At 36.8% G+C, this 16,614-nt stretch overlaps 1 protein-coding gene across 2 annotated transcripts in view; it reads left to right on the forward strand.

Annotated features, from left to right (window-relative positions):
* Window positions 1-16,614, forward strand: part of AP3B1 (adaptor related protein complex 3 subunit beta 1) — a 254,487-nt gene that overhangs the window by 55,251 nt on the left and 182,622 nt on the right. For both annotated transcript variants that reach the window (XM_004420431.3, XM_087430137.1), the window contains exons 4-5: window positions 15,116-15,211; window positions 15,825-15,985. In XM_004420431.3, the coding sequence (XP_004420488.1) occupies window positions 15,116-15,211; window positions 15,825-15,985 (257 nt within the window). The remainder of the gene's footprint in view (window positions 1-15,115; window positions 15,212-15,824; window positions 15,986-16,614) is intronic.

The following is a 16,614-nucleotide window of genomic DNA, read 5'->3' on the forward strand; positions in this document are numbered from 1 at the left end:
CCTCTCCAGAAGGGAGTTTCTGCCTCTTCCACCTCAGTTAGGATTGTCCCTTGTTGCAGGATTTCCTCTTATCCAGTTTTCAGTTCTGTCTCAGGTGTAATTTTTCCACGAGTAGTTGTAACTTGGCTGTGTCTGTGGGAGGAGGTGAGTTCAGAGTCTGCTTACACCACCATCTTGACTTCTCCTGGAATACCTATAATCCTTATGTTGGGTTTCTTAATCAAGTCAGGTATTTCTCGGAGAATTTCTTCATTTCTTTTTAGTCTACATTCTCTCTCCTCCTCCATCTGAAGCATTTCTGTGTTCCTATCCTCCAGATTGCTAATTCTATCCTCCATATTATCAGCCCTGTTGTTTAAGGACTCCAGACTTTTCTTTATCTCATCCATTGTGCTTTTCATCTTTAACAGTTCTGTTTCGTTTTTCTTTATAGTTTGATCTCTTTTGTAAAGAATTCCCTCTGTTCAGTAATTTTGGTTCCTGATTTCATTGAACTGTCTTTCAGAATTTTCTTGTAGCTCGTTGAGTTTTCTTGTGATGGCTGTCTTAAATTATTTGTCGTTTAGATTGTAGATTTCCATGCCCTCAGGATTGGTCTCTGGGTGTTTTTCTTTTTCCTTCTGGTCTGGAGTATTAATAAATTTCTTTATACCGTTTGATGGAGTGGATTTATGCTGGCTCATAGTGATAGTTTCTGGATGCAGGTTCCACCTGCTGCCACTTGGTGGGGGCAGGAGCTGTGTAATCTGAGCCCACTGCCGCAATCCTTGTCAGCTGTGCCTGTCCAAGCCTGGGTCACTCCCGTGGGGCCTCTCAGTGAAGGGGAAAGTAGTCACGTGAGGGGCTCAGGGCTACTGCCGCCTCCTCGCACAGACCCTGGGGGTTGTGCTCGCTGCTTCTGGGCCACGGTGGTACTATGGGTGTTCATGGCAGCCAGGAGCTTGTTCACCTGGACTGGGATCTCAGCCTCCATCTGCTCCTATTTCGCACCAGCTGTTGTGCTTGGTGGGCAGGACTTCCCCTCTGGGACAGAGCCAAAGCCACTCCCTGGGACCAGGTGGGATTGTGGATTCTCCTACCAGACAAGAAAGTGATCACATGGGGGCTCAGGGCCCCTTCCGCCTGCTCTCACAGTCCTGTTGAGACACGCTTCCTGAACCCTTTGGGGCCTCAGTGGTACTATGGGTGTTCATGGCAGCTGGGAGCTTGTTTGTCTGAGCGACAGCTTAGCTGCCCTCTGTTCCTAGGTAGCACCGGCCTTTGTTTGGCAGGTGGGGCTTCCCCACTGGGTCCAAGCCTGTGCCGCTCTCTGTGGGCTACGTGGCCCTGAGGGTTCCCCTACTAGATGGGTAAGTGATCACACAGGGGGCTCAGGCCGCCGTCACCTGTTTCCCCAGTTGCGCTGATGCACGCTCCCACCCTTGGGGCCACAGTGGTGCTACGATCGCTCCAGCTGGGAAAGTAGTCGCACACGTGCGCTGGGCTGCCTGGGGTCCAGAGGGAGCTCACCTATCTCCACCACCTCCTGCGGGGGATGGGTAGTCCATCCACCTTCAGATATACAGCTGCTCTGGTCTCTCAGGTGTCCTGGTGTGCTGTGTGGGTATCCTCTGCTGATCGATGAATGTCCTTTTAGTTGTAGTTCGAAGGCGGAGAGGGAACAGCTCACTTCGCCATGTTGCTGACCGTCACTCTCCTAACTCTCTTTTTGAGTCTGGGAGGTTTGAGAGAAAGATCAGGCACCATTGAAGAATATTTTCAAGGATCTGGTGACATCAGGCAGATGTTTTAGGTGGAGGAAAATGGATTGTAAGAGGTAGAAATTAAGTATATGGGAAAGTTTTTTTCATTTATAATCAAGTATTATTAATATTATTCGTAAAGCTTTATCTCTTTGTTTTGTTTTTTTATTTGGTAGGTGCTTTCTCTACATTCAAATAACATTATACGAGTTCACATATACTTTGAAAACGTTACGACAGTGTATCTCCATTTGCCCCCTCCCATTTTTTCCAATGTTATCGTACATTTTACTTCTAAATATGCTAAAACACCCTAAATACGCAGTTATTATTTTTGATTTAAAGAGTCATTCATCTTTTTAAAAGAGTATTGAAATATGATTAATATGCCATAAACTTCCCACTTTTAAACTGTACAGTTCAGTGATTTGTAGTGTATTCACAGAATTGTGCAACCATCACCACCATCTAATTCCTGTTTTTATCACCTGAAAAAGAAACCCTGTGTCCATTAGCAGTCACTCCCCATTCCCCCAATCCTCAGCAACCATTAATCTACTCCCTGTCTCTATGGATTTGCCTCCTCTGGGCATTTCATATAAATGGAATCATAGAATATGTGCCTGTGTCTGACTTCTTTCACTTAGCATGATGTTTTCAGGGTTCATTCATGTTGTAGCATGTATCAGTTCTTCATTCCTCTTTATAGCTGAATAATGTTCCATTGTATGGATATACTGCATTTTATTTAATCGTTCATCAATTGATGGCATTTCAATTGTTTCTGCTTTTTGGCCATCATGAATAAAGCTGCTGTAAACATTTCAGACAAGTGTTCATGTGGACGTATGTGTTTATTTCTCTCAAGTATATACCTTGGAGTGATATTGCCCGTTATGTGGTAACTCTATGTTTCACTTTTTGAGGAACTGTCAAACTGTTTTCCACAGCAGCTGCACCATTTAACAATTCCCAGCAGTGTATGCAAGTTCCGATTTCTCCACATCCTCACCAACATTTGTTATTTTTCTTTTTTTTAAAAAAAATTGTCTGTCTTTTAGATTACAGCCATCCTTGAGGGTATGAAGTGGTATCTCATTACCACTTTTGAAATTTTGATTTACATTTCCCTAATAAAAAATTGTTGAGCATCTATTAGCCTTTTCTACATCTTCTTGGGAAAAAATGTCTATTCAGATCTTGTTCCCGTTTTATAGTTGGGTTGTTTGTCTTTTTATTATGAGTTCTTTATATGTCCTGAATACTTGATATGTATTTATCTGATGTATGATTTGCAAATATTTTCTGCCATCCTGTGGGTTATCTTTTCATTTTCTTTTCTTTTTATTTTTTTTGTGATGAAGATCAGCCCTGAGGTAACATCCATGTCAATCCTCCTCTTTTTGCTGAGGAAGGCTGGCCCTGGGCTAACATGCATGCCCTTCTTCCTCCACTTTATATGGGACGCCGCCATAGCATGGCTTGACAAGCAGTGCGTTGGTGTGCGCCCCGTATCTGAACCCCAGGCCGCTGTAGTGGAGCGCGTGCACTTAACTGCTACGCCACCGGGCTGGCCCCCTCTTTTCATTTGCTTGATAGTGTACTTTGAAGCACAAATGTTTTTAATTTTGATGAATTCCAGTTTATCTGTTTTTTCTTTGCTTATGCTTTTGATGTTATATCTAAGAAACTGATGCTTAATCCAAGGTCACGAGGATTTATACTTGTCTTTTTCTTAAGAGTCTTATAGTTTTAGCTTTTGTATATAGGGCTATGATTCATTTTCAGTTAATTTTTGTATATGATGTCTCCATGCAACTACTGATTTGTTTTGTGTCACTATAGTTTTGTCATTTCTTATAAATTGAGTCATATAGTATGGCGTCTCTTATGTTTGGCTTCTTTTACTTAGGAAATTGGGATTTATTTATGCTATTTTGTGCATTCACATTTTGTTCCTTTTTTGCTATAATCTGGACATTTCACAGTTTTTTAATTTGCCAATTGAAATACACTTGGATTGAATACAGTGCTATGTGTGGGCATATATTTTATTTTTGGGAGGGTTAATATCTAGGAATAGATTTGTTACATCATCTGGGAAGTATATGTTTAATTTTTAGAAAATAATGCCATATGGTTTTTCAGAGTATTTGTATTCCCACCAGCAATTTCTGGGAGTTCCAGTTGGTTCACATCCTTTCCAACACTTGATCTTGTTAGACTCTTTAACTTTAGCCATTTTGGTGGACATGTAATGGTATTTCATTATGCCTTTAATTGCATTTCCCTGATATTTAGTGGTGTGAGTCCTTCTAGCCAGTCATCAAGCCTGAAGATCGTCTTTGTGGACTCCCAGCACAGGGCTTTTTAGATTTTCTATTTCTTCTTGGATCTGTGTTGGTAATTTGTCATTCAAGAAAAATTATTCATTTCATCTAGGTTGTCAGTTGATTGGCCTAAAGTTGTTAATGTGCTCTTAGTATCTTTTTATTGTCTGGAGCTTCTGCAGTGATGTTTCCTCTTTTATTCCTGGTATTGATAGTTTTTGTCTTCTCTCTCTGCATTTTTTTTAGTGTTGTCTGTATACATTCTTAACTTTTTACAGTCCAGTTATATTTAATATTGTACCTCTTCACATAAAATATATAAGTTTTGCAACTATATACATTCATATTCCTCCTGTCTTTTATGTTTTAGTCGTTATATGTGTCAGGTTAAAAACATCATAAGACAATGTAATTTTTGCTTTTTAAATATTTGTGATTTATGAGGAAATTATGAGAGAAAACAGTGTTTTTATTTATTCAGATATTTACTGTTTCCAGGGTTCTCTTTGTATTCTGACGATACAGATTTCTGTCAGTATGATTATCCTCCTGCCATTGGCTTTTTCTGTAGTGCAGGTCTGCTGGGGGTAAATTCTCATACTTATCATTTATCTGAGAGTGCGTCCATTTTACCTCCATTCCTAAAGGATTGTTTCATTGGTCATAGAATTCTGGATTAATAGTTTTTTCCTTTCAGCACTTTAAAGTAATGCTTTAAAGACTCTTCTGCCCTCCATAATTTCCTATGTTATGTCTGTGTTAATTGGATCATTGATACCCCTTATGTAATTTATGTTTTTTCTCTCGATACTTTCCTATTTTACTCTTTGGTTTTTTTTTTGTGAGGAAGATCAGCTTTGAGCTAACATCTGATGCCAATCCTCCTCTTTTTTTTTGCTGAGGAAGACTGGCCCTGAGCTAACTTCCATGCCCATCTTCCTCTACTTTATATGGGACGCCACCTCAGCATGGCTTGACAAAGAGTGTGTCGGTGCGCGCCCGGGATCCGGACCTGCGAACCCCGAGCCACCGAAGTGGAGCGTGAGCAGTTAACTGCTTGTGCCACTGGGCCAGCCCTCATATTTTACTCTTTATCTTTGGCTTTCAGTTGCCTTGGTTTGAGCTTCTTTGTGTTCCTTTGGCTTGGTGTTTGTTGAGTATCTTACTTCTGTAAATTTTTGTTTTTGATCAAAATTAGGGAATTTTTGGCCATTATTTCTTCAAATAATATTTTGCTCCATTCTCTTCTCCTTCTGATATTGGAATTCCGTATGTTGTGTTGTTTGATATTATCTAACAGTGTATGAAGCTTTTTTGTTTTTTATATCTTTTGTTGTGTTCTTCACATTGGATAATTTTTATTCATCTATTTTCAAGTTCACTTACTCATTCTTCCGTTATTTCCATTTGATCGTTAAGTACATTTAGTGAATGTTTTATTTTAGAAATTGTATTTTTTCATTTTAGAATTTCAATTTGTATTTTTTTGTATTTCTTTGCTGACATTTCCTATATTCTTTATTAATTGAGAGCACATTTTCCTATACTTAATTAAGAATAAGTGTAATATCAGCTCTAAAATCCTTCTCTGCTAGTTCCAATACCTTGTTTATCTCAGGCTTGGATTCAGTTGATTTTCTTTTCTGTGTGTATATGTTCTATTTTCTTAGTTTTTCATACGTTGGGTAATTTTGAGTTGCATTCTTGACATTATATTAAGTCATGGAGATTCTATATTCTTTTATTTTTACTCCACAGATGGTGTTTTCTAAGGCAGTTATCTTGACTGGGTTCAAATTGCAAATTCTGTGTCTTAGGCAGCAGCTTCAGTCTCATTTCATAATTTTTGTCTTTTGCTAAGATGCTTTGAGTCTCTTCTATGTTTGCGTGGTTCAGGAGTCAGAGATGTTGGTTGAGATATTTGAGAAGCCCATCTCCAGCTCTCTCCCTTCTGGGATTCCCCTCATTTCTTCAGTGGCCATGGTTTTCCTGGGCTCAGTTTTGTTTCCTTCCCCCGGAGAGACTGGTTTGTCCATCAGTGCCTTCCCTTGCCCTTCATCCAGCATTTACTTAGCCTCAGCAGAAAGCCATGGAAATGGGGAATTTACTTCACACAGCTCTCTTTTTTATCATCTTTGGGCATATACTCCTAACCAGGGTCTGTCTGCTGCTGATTCATCACCAGGGCCTTCAGTGCTTTTTGTAATATGTCCAGGTTTTTACATTTTCTCTGGGAGACTGTTCTGGTAGGATTTTATTCCAAAATTACCATAAGTCCACTTATCTATTAAAGAGATTTAAAAGTGAGCTGCCCCCCACGAAAGTCTTTTATATGTTCTGTCCTGTTTACCATTTCTGGCCTTCTTCATTCCTTTAAGTCCAAATTTCATATGTGGTATCTTTTTCCTTATGACTAGAGGACTTTCTTGAACATTTCTCATTTTGCTGGTAATGAATTCCCTCAGCTTTTGTTTTAAAAAGTGTTTATGTTGCCTACAATTTGAAAACATTTTTGCCTGGTTAAATTTACAGTACTAGGTTTACAGTCTTTTTCATTCAGTGTTTAAAAAATATTTTCTTGTTTTCTGGCCTGCATGGTTTCTTATGACAAATCTGTCATTCTTATCTTCATTTCTCTCTGTATAAAGTGTCTTTATTTCCTCTGGTTGGTTTTAAGATTTTCTCTTTAGCAGTGGTTTTAAATTTGATTGTGATATGTTTTGACTTATTTTTCTTCATGTTTATTCTGCTTGGGGTTTGTTGAACTTCTTACGTTTGTGGGTTTATAGTTTTCTTAAAATTTGGGAAAATTTCTCCTATCACTTTTTCAAAAATATATTTTCTATCTCCTCTCTCCTGGCACTTCTAGTACACATACAATAGATTAATTGATATTGTTCTACAGGTCACTGATACCGTGTTCACTTTTTTCCCAGTCTTTCCTCTCTGTGCTTCATTTTGATAGTTTCTACTGCTACGTACTCAAGTTAACTGATCTTTCCTTTTGTAGTGTCTAACTGTCGTTAATCCCTTCTAGTGTATTTATCTTATCAGCTATTATATTTTTCATCTCTAGATGTTTCATTAGGTCATTTTTATATCTTGCACTTCTCTCCTTAACATAGTCGTATTTTTGTCCTGGACGTAAGGAGCATATTTGTAATAACTGTTGTCACATCCTTCTAGTTCTGTCATTTCTGTCATTTTGAGTCTTTTTCTATAGATTGATTTTTCTCATGGTTATGAGTCATATTTTCCTGATTTTTTTTTAATATCCCTGGTAAATTTTAATTAGATGTCGAACATTGTGCAATTTATGTTGTTGGTTACTGGATTTTGTTATATTTTTTTAAATTGAATTGAATTTCTTTAAGTTACATGGAATTATTTGATTGTTTCAAAGCAGCTTTTAAGCTTTATTTAGGGGGATATAGAAACACTTTTAGTTTAAATTAATTTAATCCCACTCCTAAGGTGATTCCCTTCATAGGATTCTACTCAATGATCCATGCGTTTGTGAGATATTTTCTCTGGCTGGTGGGAACATGAACTAGTCCTAGCTTTTTGTGATCTTTGAGATCTGTTCTGCCTCTTCTTTCCACTGTTTTTTTTTTTCATTGTCTGGCCTCAGGTAGTTTCATCTCATTCATCTGCATGTAAGTACTTAGCCTGAGACTTGATGGCCCCCCTCTGCAGAGTGTGTGCTCTCTCTCCCTGTCTCTGTCTCTGTGAAGTTCCCTCCTCTTTGTTATTCTGTTCTGCAAATTCTAGCAACCTTGGCCTCTGTGAACTTTGACCTCTGTCTCCTCAGCACAGTGAGTCTTCTGGATTCTGTTTGAATTGCCTCCCTTGCCTGGGTAGACACACCCTCAGTTGTAGGGCTCACCTTGATTCTTTTTCCTCTCTTGGGGTTCACAGTATTGTGCTGCCTGTGTTCTAACATATGAAAAGTATTGTTGCATTTTGCCCCCTAGTTTTCTCTTTGGTTAAGATAGGAGAGTAAATCAGATCTCTCAGTTATTATTATTTTAAAATTATAGCTTTATATCAAAATCTGTAACTGTTTTTAAAGGCTTAATGGATATGGAATGTTATTGATCAAATAAAAACATTAGTCTCAGTTTTCCCTACCTTCCACACAGAATTTTTACTTTATAACTGCTGACATACTTGAAAATTCCCTTCCTCTTTTCCAGCCTCTACATCAGAGTTCTGCAGCAGTGACTTATAGTGCTTTATAGCCAGAATATACTGAGTGAGCCACATAGCATTAGCAATTTTATAGTCAGTGCTTAAGTGTTTTTAGTTTTAAAAACAAGGCATTTTCTAATAAAAAGATTGTGTAGGTACAAGAAAAAATAGGGTAAATAAAATAACCATGTCCTGAGAATGACAGTAGAATTTTTTGTTTAAGCAGAATGATAAGGTCAGCCAGGTCACACTCCGTCTGTATAATACAAACACGGAAGTTGATGTAAAGTAGACCCGTAGCTGTTATTTTAACACTGTGGCAGTGGCTGGTGGTTATTATGTCTCTAATATAAAGTAAATAAGCAGTTTAAATAGTCTTATCTCATGTAAGGTAAATTAGTAGTTTAAATAATCTTATATTTACATATTTAAAATCTAGAAAAGTAAAGGTGAAGTATATATTATACAATTTCTAGAGTACACATTTCCATATATAAAAAGAATTATTTTCCCATTCCTATTATTTTCCCATTATTAGAATAAGTGATGTTATAGGATTTAAAGATACGTAGTTTAAATCTACTTTTTAGATACATTTTTAAGTACACTTCATTTTCTCTATTAGATAGTAAGTATATTAAATATTTCAGATAGGTGAATTTTGCTACCAAAATGAATAGCCCTCATAAAGTCAGTTTCACTAACTTGGGTAAATTAAAATCAAAACTCTTGTACACTTGTTGTTAATTTAAGATTGACTAGATTAAATTTATTTAATATTAGTCTTAAAAAGCTTCATAAACCATAGTTTCTTTCCAAGATTCCCATTAATAGGAGAAATCTACACTGAATATGTAATTTTATATTATTTGCCAATTTTACTCATAATTAATTTAGTAGATACTTGTTAAGCACTGTTGATGTGCTTGTTACCATGTATAATTCTGAATTGAGAATTTCAAGAGTGAAACAGACTCTGTCTTTGATGTGTTACAGCCATGCTATCTGAGCTTCTAATTTGTTGTATACTTAGTTTTATGGCCTTTGATATAAGAAAGTCCAAATATCTGGAAAAAAAAATCAGGATCTGACTTAGAGAAATTGTGACATGTAGGTAAAGTGTGTCTTAGTGTTATCAGGAATAGAGTTTCTCAGGGCCAGCCCCATGGCTTAGCCGTTAAGTGTGTGCGCTCTGCTCCTGGCGGCCCGGGTTCACATCCCAGGTGCGCACTGACGCACCGCTTCTCCGGCCATGCTGAGGCCGGTCCCACATACAGCAACTAGAAGGATGTGCAGCTATGACATACAGCTATCTACTGGGGCTTTGGGGGAAAATAAATAAATAAATAAAATTTAGGAATAGAGTTTCTCAGTAGCAACAATGGTTGCTAACATTTAAAAAATGCTGTCTTGCTAGATTGTTAGTGCCTTAGATATATCATCTCATTTTATCCTCACAAATACCCTCTGAGGTTGGTTCTGTCATGTTCCGTATTTTATATGTGAGGATGAGGTAGCAGAGAGGTTGAATTATCTGACCAAGGTCACACAGCTTGTATATGGCAGAGTCAGAATCCAAAGCCAGGTAGCTTGGCCTCCAAACCTGTCTTAGACCATTCCCCTTTTAGAGCCATCCTTCCTGTCTGATGATTCCTTCCTCTTCTTTCTACCTTAGTATCTTTGACCGTTATCATCAACGTCACGAATTAACTATTCTTGGGGAGGTATCTGGCATTGGTATATATTTTTTATGTTTTAGATATGAGTAGAAATGACCTGAGTCCTTAGAAATTGGTAGTAAATTAACTAGTTCCCTGTGGACTTCTAGTCTTACTGTTCAGATAGTAACAATAGTAGAACTTTTCTATTTGTTCATCTTTTTTCCTTTACAATCGTATTCTGGTATGCTGCCTAATGTTCTGCAACAAAAAATGTCACTAGAAACATAATTATGGGTCTATTTGTTTTGGGTTTCTTTTGTTCTTGAAATACCTTGTTAGTTTTTTGAAACATGCTTTATCCTCTAATGTTATGGGAAGACTGACATAAGCTTCTTAAAATTTATGTTCAGAGAATTGATTGATGTTTCATTTGCATTATGAAGTGCAAAATTTCGTTTTCACAAGTACATGCTGTTGTTACAAGACACACAGTTGAGCTGTATGTCATCTGCCATTCAATGTCAAATGATACCAAAAGTGACCTGGTGAGCAATCAGTGGTTATAGTACAAAAATAATCAAAGGTTTAGTCAATAACTCATGAAGTTTGATGTACTAGTATTGATAAACTTATTAAACAGATCTGCCTGTGTTCTTCCAGCCTACTGGGGCTCTGCTATGATTAGCTTTACAGCAAGGAGTGTTGTAACATTGAATGAAAGTAACTGATCAGAGGATGGTGTAGTCACGGAGCTTTAAGTACTCCCATTTCTAGTCACAGAATGGTTTCAGAGAAAGTAGGCTTTCTGTGCACACCTGCAGCCAGTCAGTGCGTAGGCCTCTTGTGGTCAATACTGATTGATTCTTATAACAGAACTAGAACAAATTTAGTGTTTTGCAACCTTCTGTGATTTAATATTGTTATGCTTTTTGCTATAACAGTCACAAAAATCCTTCTCCAATAGTGAGTAATTATAGCAATGCCTGCTAGCTCAGCTGTGGTTCAGAATGTTTCAGTGTCGCCATTATAAACCCCTGGATATATTCTGGAGTTCATAATTCAGCTTGAAAAGTTGGGTATACAGTTACTTGGTAAATCATGGTGTTGCTGAGAAATAAATCATGAGGATGAGGGGATAGGTGCCCTCTAATCCATTCTTCTTTCAAAACTTTCCAGAGAACTGTAGGCTGAGATCTGAATATAATTAGTAAGGAGAAAGAATATTTTAAATGATTAATTTCTTAAAAAATCCCAAAAGGGGCTGGCCCGGTGGCGCAGTGATTAAGTGCGCACACTCCGCTTCGGCTGCCGGAGGTTCACAGGTTGGGATCCCCTTCTGGTGCTCACCGACGCACCACTTGTCAAGCCATGCTGTGGCGGCATCCCATATAAAATAGAGGAAGATGGGCACGGATGTTAGCTCAGGGCTGATCTTCCTCACAAAAAAAAAAAGAAAAATCCCACAAGTGAAAGACTTTGCAGGCAATCATCTTAATACCTATCATCTCCTCATAGTATGTTGGTGTCCTTCTAGACATCTGTTTGGTGAATTATAACCATTGGTGTTTTTAGATCCTAGATGTAGCAATCTAATGGGAAATGTCTTAATTTTTCTCAGTCTACCATTGGGCTGTGATGTTTCATTCAGCTGATAATTATTGCCTGTATGCCAGGCAACGTGATAGGTCCTGGGCCTATACGGATGAATAAGGAATGGTTCCTGTACTGAAAACCTCATGTTTATTACAAGGATTTGAGAAATATCTTACTTAAATACATCTTGTGTGTTGATTTGGTAGATTGAAATTGCTATAAATCAGTCTGAAATTGCTATAAATCAGTTTACCAGCAAGTGTTAATTGCTTTTTGGCAACTTTAAAATCTGGTTGGGGAGAGTCATCTGTACCTCAAACAATAAGTGCTTCTTAAACTGTAATTAAATAATTTTAAAAATTTATATTTCCATTTAAATATAATCTAAAACATTGGGTATATTTTGGATCATTTGGTTGTCATCTTATATACTAGTATCACATAATTTTGGAACCCATTTGTATTCTTTGTAAGATCACTTGGTTCCAAGTGATCATTTAAAGGGTTCATGGACTTTCAGGGGCCTAAGTGGGTTGACATCATCTGTAGATGCTGGTCACTTGGATGAGACTGCTGTTGGCACTCTCACTGGCACTCAGAGGTGTGATTTTAGAGAGAGTTTGTTCTTGATTGGCTAAAATTTAGAAGCAAGAGGCTGTGACAAATTGGTTGACTTGCAAAAGCTTGTTTATTTAATTTAGCTGAGTTTTTGTTGACCTATTGAACAGATTTAAAGCAGTCTGGTGGCTATATGTTGCTAATGCTACAGAAGAAGCTGTCTTCCTAGGAATGTGGGAACTTAAAATATTTTCAGTTTGAGATTTTTTTTCTAATGAATAAGTTTAAAATGCTTTTATAATCAGAGAAAGTACTATTATTTTGTGTTAGGGGGCATCTGGAAAGATGAGATTCACCCCTAAAGTGAAAATATCTTTGCTGTTTTATCTGAACACAAAATTAATTAATATTCATTGTAAAAAATGTAAATAATATAGAAAGATGTAAAGAGTGAAGGTCACTGGTTAACACCAACACCTGGAGATGGTCACTGTTAACATTTTACTATGTAGATTTCAAACCAGGTTTGAATCCTGGTTCTTCATTTAATAGATGTGCTATCCTGGTCAAATTACTTAACCTCTCTGTGCTTCAGTTTCATCATCTGTAAAATAGGAATAATGATACCTGTTCATTGAGTTGTAAATATAAAATGAATTAATCTAAGTAAAACATTCAGAACAGCGCTTGGCACATAGTTAGTGGTATATACAGATATTTGCTATTATTAATATATTATGCCCATTCTAAGACATTTACTTTCTATTTTAAAGTTTCTGCAATTGAAACTTATCTTAACAATTGATGGTGACTTATAATTTGGCAGGATTTTTTGTTCCTGTCTTTGTGGTTCATAAAATAATGGTATATCTTACAATTGATGGTGATGTTAGATTGATAAAATACAATATGTGGGTGTCTATTTTTATTAATACAGAAGTGAGATCATGAAATGCATACTATTTTGCACCTTTGAAAATTTTACAGGGACATATTTTCAATGTCAACTATAGATTTACTTAATTTTATATAGTGGCTGCATAGTGTAGTATAATATGAATGTACTGTAATTTATTTTACTGTTCATCTATTTATGGACATTTTATTGTTTCATTTTTGCTTCTGTGGAAGATTTTGATTGGTAGAACTTGGGGAAAAGTAGGATGATAACCTGAGTGGAGATTAAGACAAAAAATGCAAGTTAAATTTGGGGACTGTTCCTCTTTAACTGGAAAGGAAATTTGAGACTGATTATGGACTGTATTGAGTATTGAATTAAGGATTTTAGATTTTGTTTTTAAGATTTTGTGGATCCATTTAGCACTGAAGAGTAATTGGAAATCAGTTTTTTTGTTACTTTCACCTATAACCCTGTCCATATAGTATAGAAGAATGGATTGATATCAACTTAAAATGGTATGTTTTGCATTTTTATTAATAATGATGAAGATGGAGGGCCGGCCCTGTGGCTTGGTGGTTAAGTGCGCGCGCTGCGATGCTGGTGGCCCGGGTTCGGATCCCGGGTGCGCATCGAGGCACCACTTCTCCGTTCATCCTGAGGCCGAGTCCCACATACAGCAACTAGAAGGATGTGCAGCTACGACATACAACTATCCACTGGGGCTTTGGGGGGAAAAAATAAAATAAATAAAATCTTTAAAATAATGATGAAGATGGAGAAAGTATGCTCATTAAGTTTTTACTTGTGTTCGTGAAATTGTGAAGAATAGCAAAATAGGTTGGATTATAAATTAAGGTCCAAAATTATCTTAAGAGGGTGCCGAGATGGGTTGAATTTAAGTTGTTGAAAATTTCTATAGGTAAATGTAAGATCTTGCCCTTTTACAAGAGAAAAGAACCTATCCAGGGCAATTACTCAAGTGTGGCTTGATTTAGTCAGTACTGGTACATTTGGAAAAAGCGTATTGTCGTAACTAAGAATTCGTTATATCAGTGGAAGCACCTCATCTGGAACAAAGTCTCAACGAGTTTGTTCTGCTTAGACTTCATTTGTGGTTTGGAGTGCCACACTGAGAGAGATGTAGACACATTGGAGTGAGTTCAGAAGGGACAAACAGGGTGGTAAGGGAACGCAGACCTGGGCCGTATCAAGGGAACTTGGAGTCCAAGGGCGGGAAGGCTGGGGCACGGTTGTTAAAGAAGTCCCTGTTGGTTAGCATGATATAGAATATGGCCCTCTAGCACTGTTTTTCCTTTCCAGCATCAGTTCCAGCTACTTCACATATCCTGTGCTCTTTGAACATTCCATAAACTTTTAGTTATGTACTGTACTGATATACAGGAAAATTAATCAGGCAGTGGTATCCAAAGGTAGTTGAGAAGGAAGACACAGGCTCTGAGCAGTACCAGAAGGAAACAGTTGATGAATTTCTAATTCTAGAATTTCAAATTCTAATTTTCATTTAATTTTTCTGTTTTTCATAATTTTGTTATAAACTTAGTGATTAAATTGCCTTTAAAAACTGTTTTCAGAACACACTTCCAGCCTTTTATAATTTGTATTACATTAAGTTGATATTATTGTTGCACATTATTCTTACCGAGCTGAAGATATGCTGTAATGTATATTGGAATGTGAATATTACTGTAGAGTCAGAATTGGGGCTCCAGCACCCCTTGACAGATGAGGAAACGTGGGCTCCCACACCATGTAGTTAGAGGACAGGGCCCAAGTTCCTTCTATTGTGTGCATCCCTCATTTTGAAAATATGTTTTGCAATTAAGTTAATATTTGAGTATTTTTTTATGAGTTTTGCTTAGGGATTTTTTTATTCTCTTTGAGTGGAAGGACGCCTTGACAGGATGTTGCTATTACAGACTGGATTATTAAAATGCTTACTTCACAAGCTTTTTCTGTCATTCATTACCCTATGATATATTATCTTTATTTTACAATCTAAGCTATGACCAGGGTCACTTATTTACTTCAGGAAAATCTAGAATGGATCTTGGTGTAGAAAATATTGAATTTTTAATTTTCACTCTGGCTCAGATTAAATGAATTTTTTTTTTTTAACAGATCAAGAAGTTAGTGTATGTTTACCTGGTCCGATATGCTGAAGAACAGCAGGATCTGGCACTCCTGTCCATAAGCACTTTCCAGCGAGCTCTGAAGGTAAATAATAGAGTGAGCAGGCGAATAGCTACAAGGTTTCTGCACAGCTGAAGGTTTGTCGCTTAAAGAAGTGGAGCAATAATCCACTAAGTGACACAGTAGTGGTTTGAAAGAGTTAAAAGGCCTCTGATGGTGCCTATTCAATACCCTTAGAAAATAATTTTGTAACCAATTAGACCTTGCCCTGTATGTTTTAGTTTCTATATGTTCCTTTATGTTCAATATAATCATTATCATGCATCAAAGAACTCTTCATCATCATACCAACTAGTTGTTGAAAGTGTGCAAAGAGGGCACATGACTTTTTTAAGGATAAAATTTATGACCTGCAACATTTTATTATTATGAAACTGAAAACCCAGCATGTTTAGTAATAAATGATCAACTAGAATTATAACCATTACTTTTCTTGTTAAAACATTATTCAGTGAAATGAACATTTCATTCTTTTTCCTTACCTATTTCCATATACTGGTTGTTTATTTTAAATTAAGTAGCTTTTGTTTGCTACTGTTATATTCCACTCTATAAGCACCTATTAATTGTGTCGTAAAAATGTCTTTGAAATATTGTAAGCTTGAAATCTTGATGAATATTTTTGCACTGTTTCTAGGACCCAAATCAACTAATCCGTGCAAGTGCTCTGAGAGTTCTGTCAAGTATTAGAGTACCAATTATTGTACCTATAATGATGCTTGCTATTAAGGAAGCTGCTGCTGATTTATCACCATATGTTAGGAAGAATGCAGCCCATGCAATACAAAAACTGTACAGGTGGGTGCTTTGTTAATAATACCAAAGATCTCTAGTGTTATGTGGAATGTTAGGGCACATGGAAGCTTATTTTATTAGCTCTTATAACCAGTCTGTCCTTATACTATGTAAACCCAGTGACTTTGGTCCTTTCCCCCACCCCCAAATATTCTTTAGACATCTTTAATTTTGTTTTGGTTATAGAGACTCTATGCAAGTTTTTGGTTGTGAGCTTATTAGGGCCTGATAATTTGTAGATTTTATAACAAAAATAGTCAGAATTTGAATTCTCATTTATGGAGTCTCTCAGGTACACATACACATATATTATTAGAAAACTAAGGTTTTCTTCTGTTGATTGTAGGGTAGGATCTTAAGTGGTTATCCTCTTAACTCACTTTGTTTTCTCTTCTTCCATCTTTGGTCCTGCTGTTCCCTTCCCTGTCCAGTTCTTTTCCAGAGCTATTTTATTAAATAATTTTTAAAATACTGATTTTTAAATATAGCACCATGCCATATTTATATGATATTTATTAAAATATAATACTATGCCTTGATCTCTGTGGAAAACATATTGCCTAAATAAAAGAATTATCATCTGTAATAATTTGGTATTATATTCTGTTATCATTTATTCCACAAGCTTTTAT

This window comes from Ceratotherium simum, chromosome 4 (genome assembly GCF_057802395.1).
Source record: "Ceratotherium simum simum isolate JZ-2026a chromosome 4, ASM5780239v1, whole genome shotgun sequence".
In the NCBI taxonomy this organism is placed as follows: Eukaryota; Metazoa; Chordata; class Mammalia; order Perissodactyla; family Rhinocerotidae; genus Ceratotherium; species Ceratotherium simum.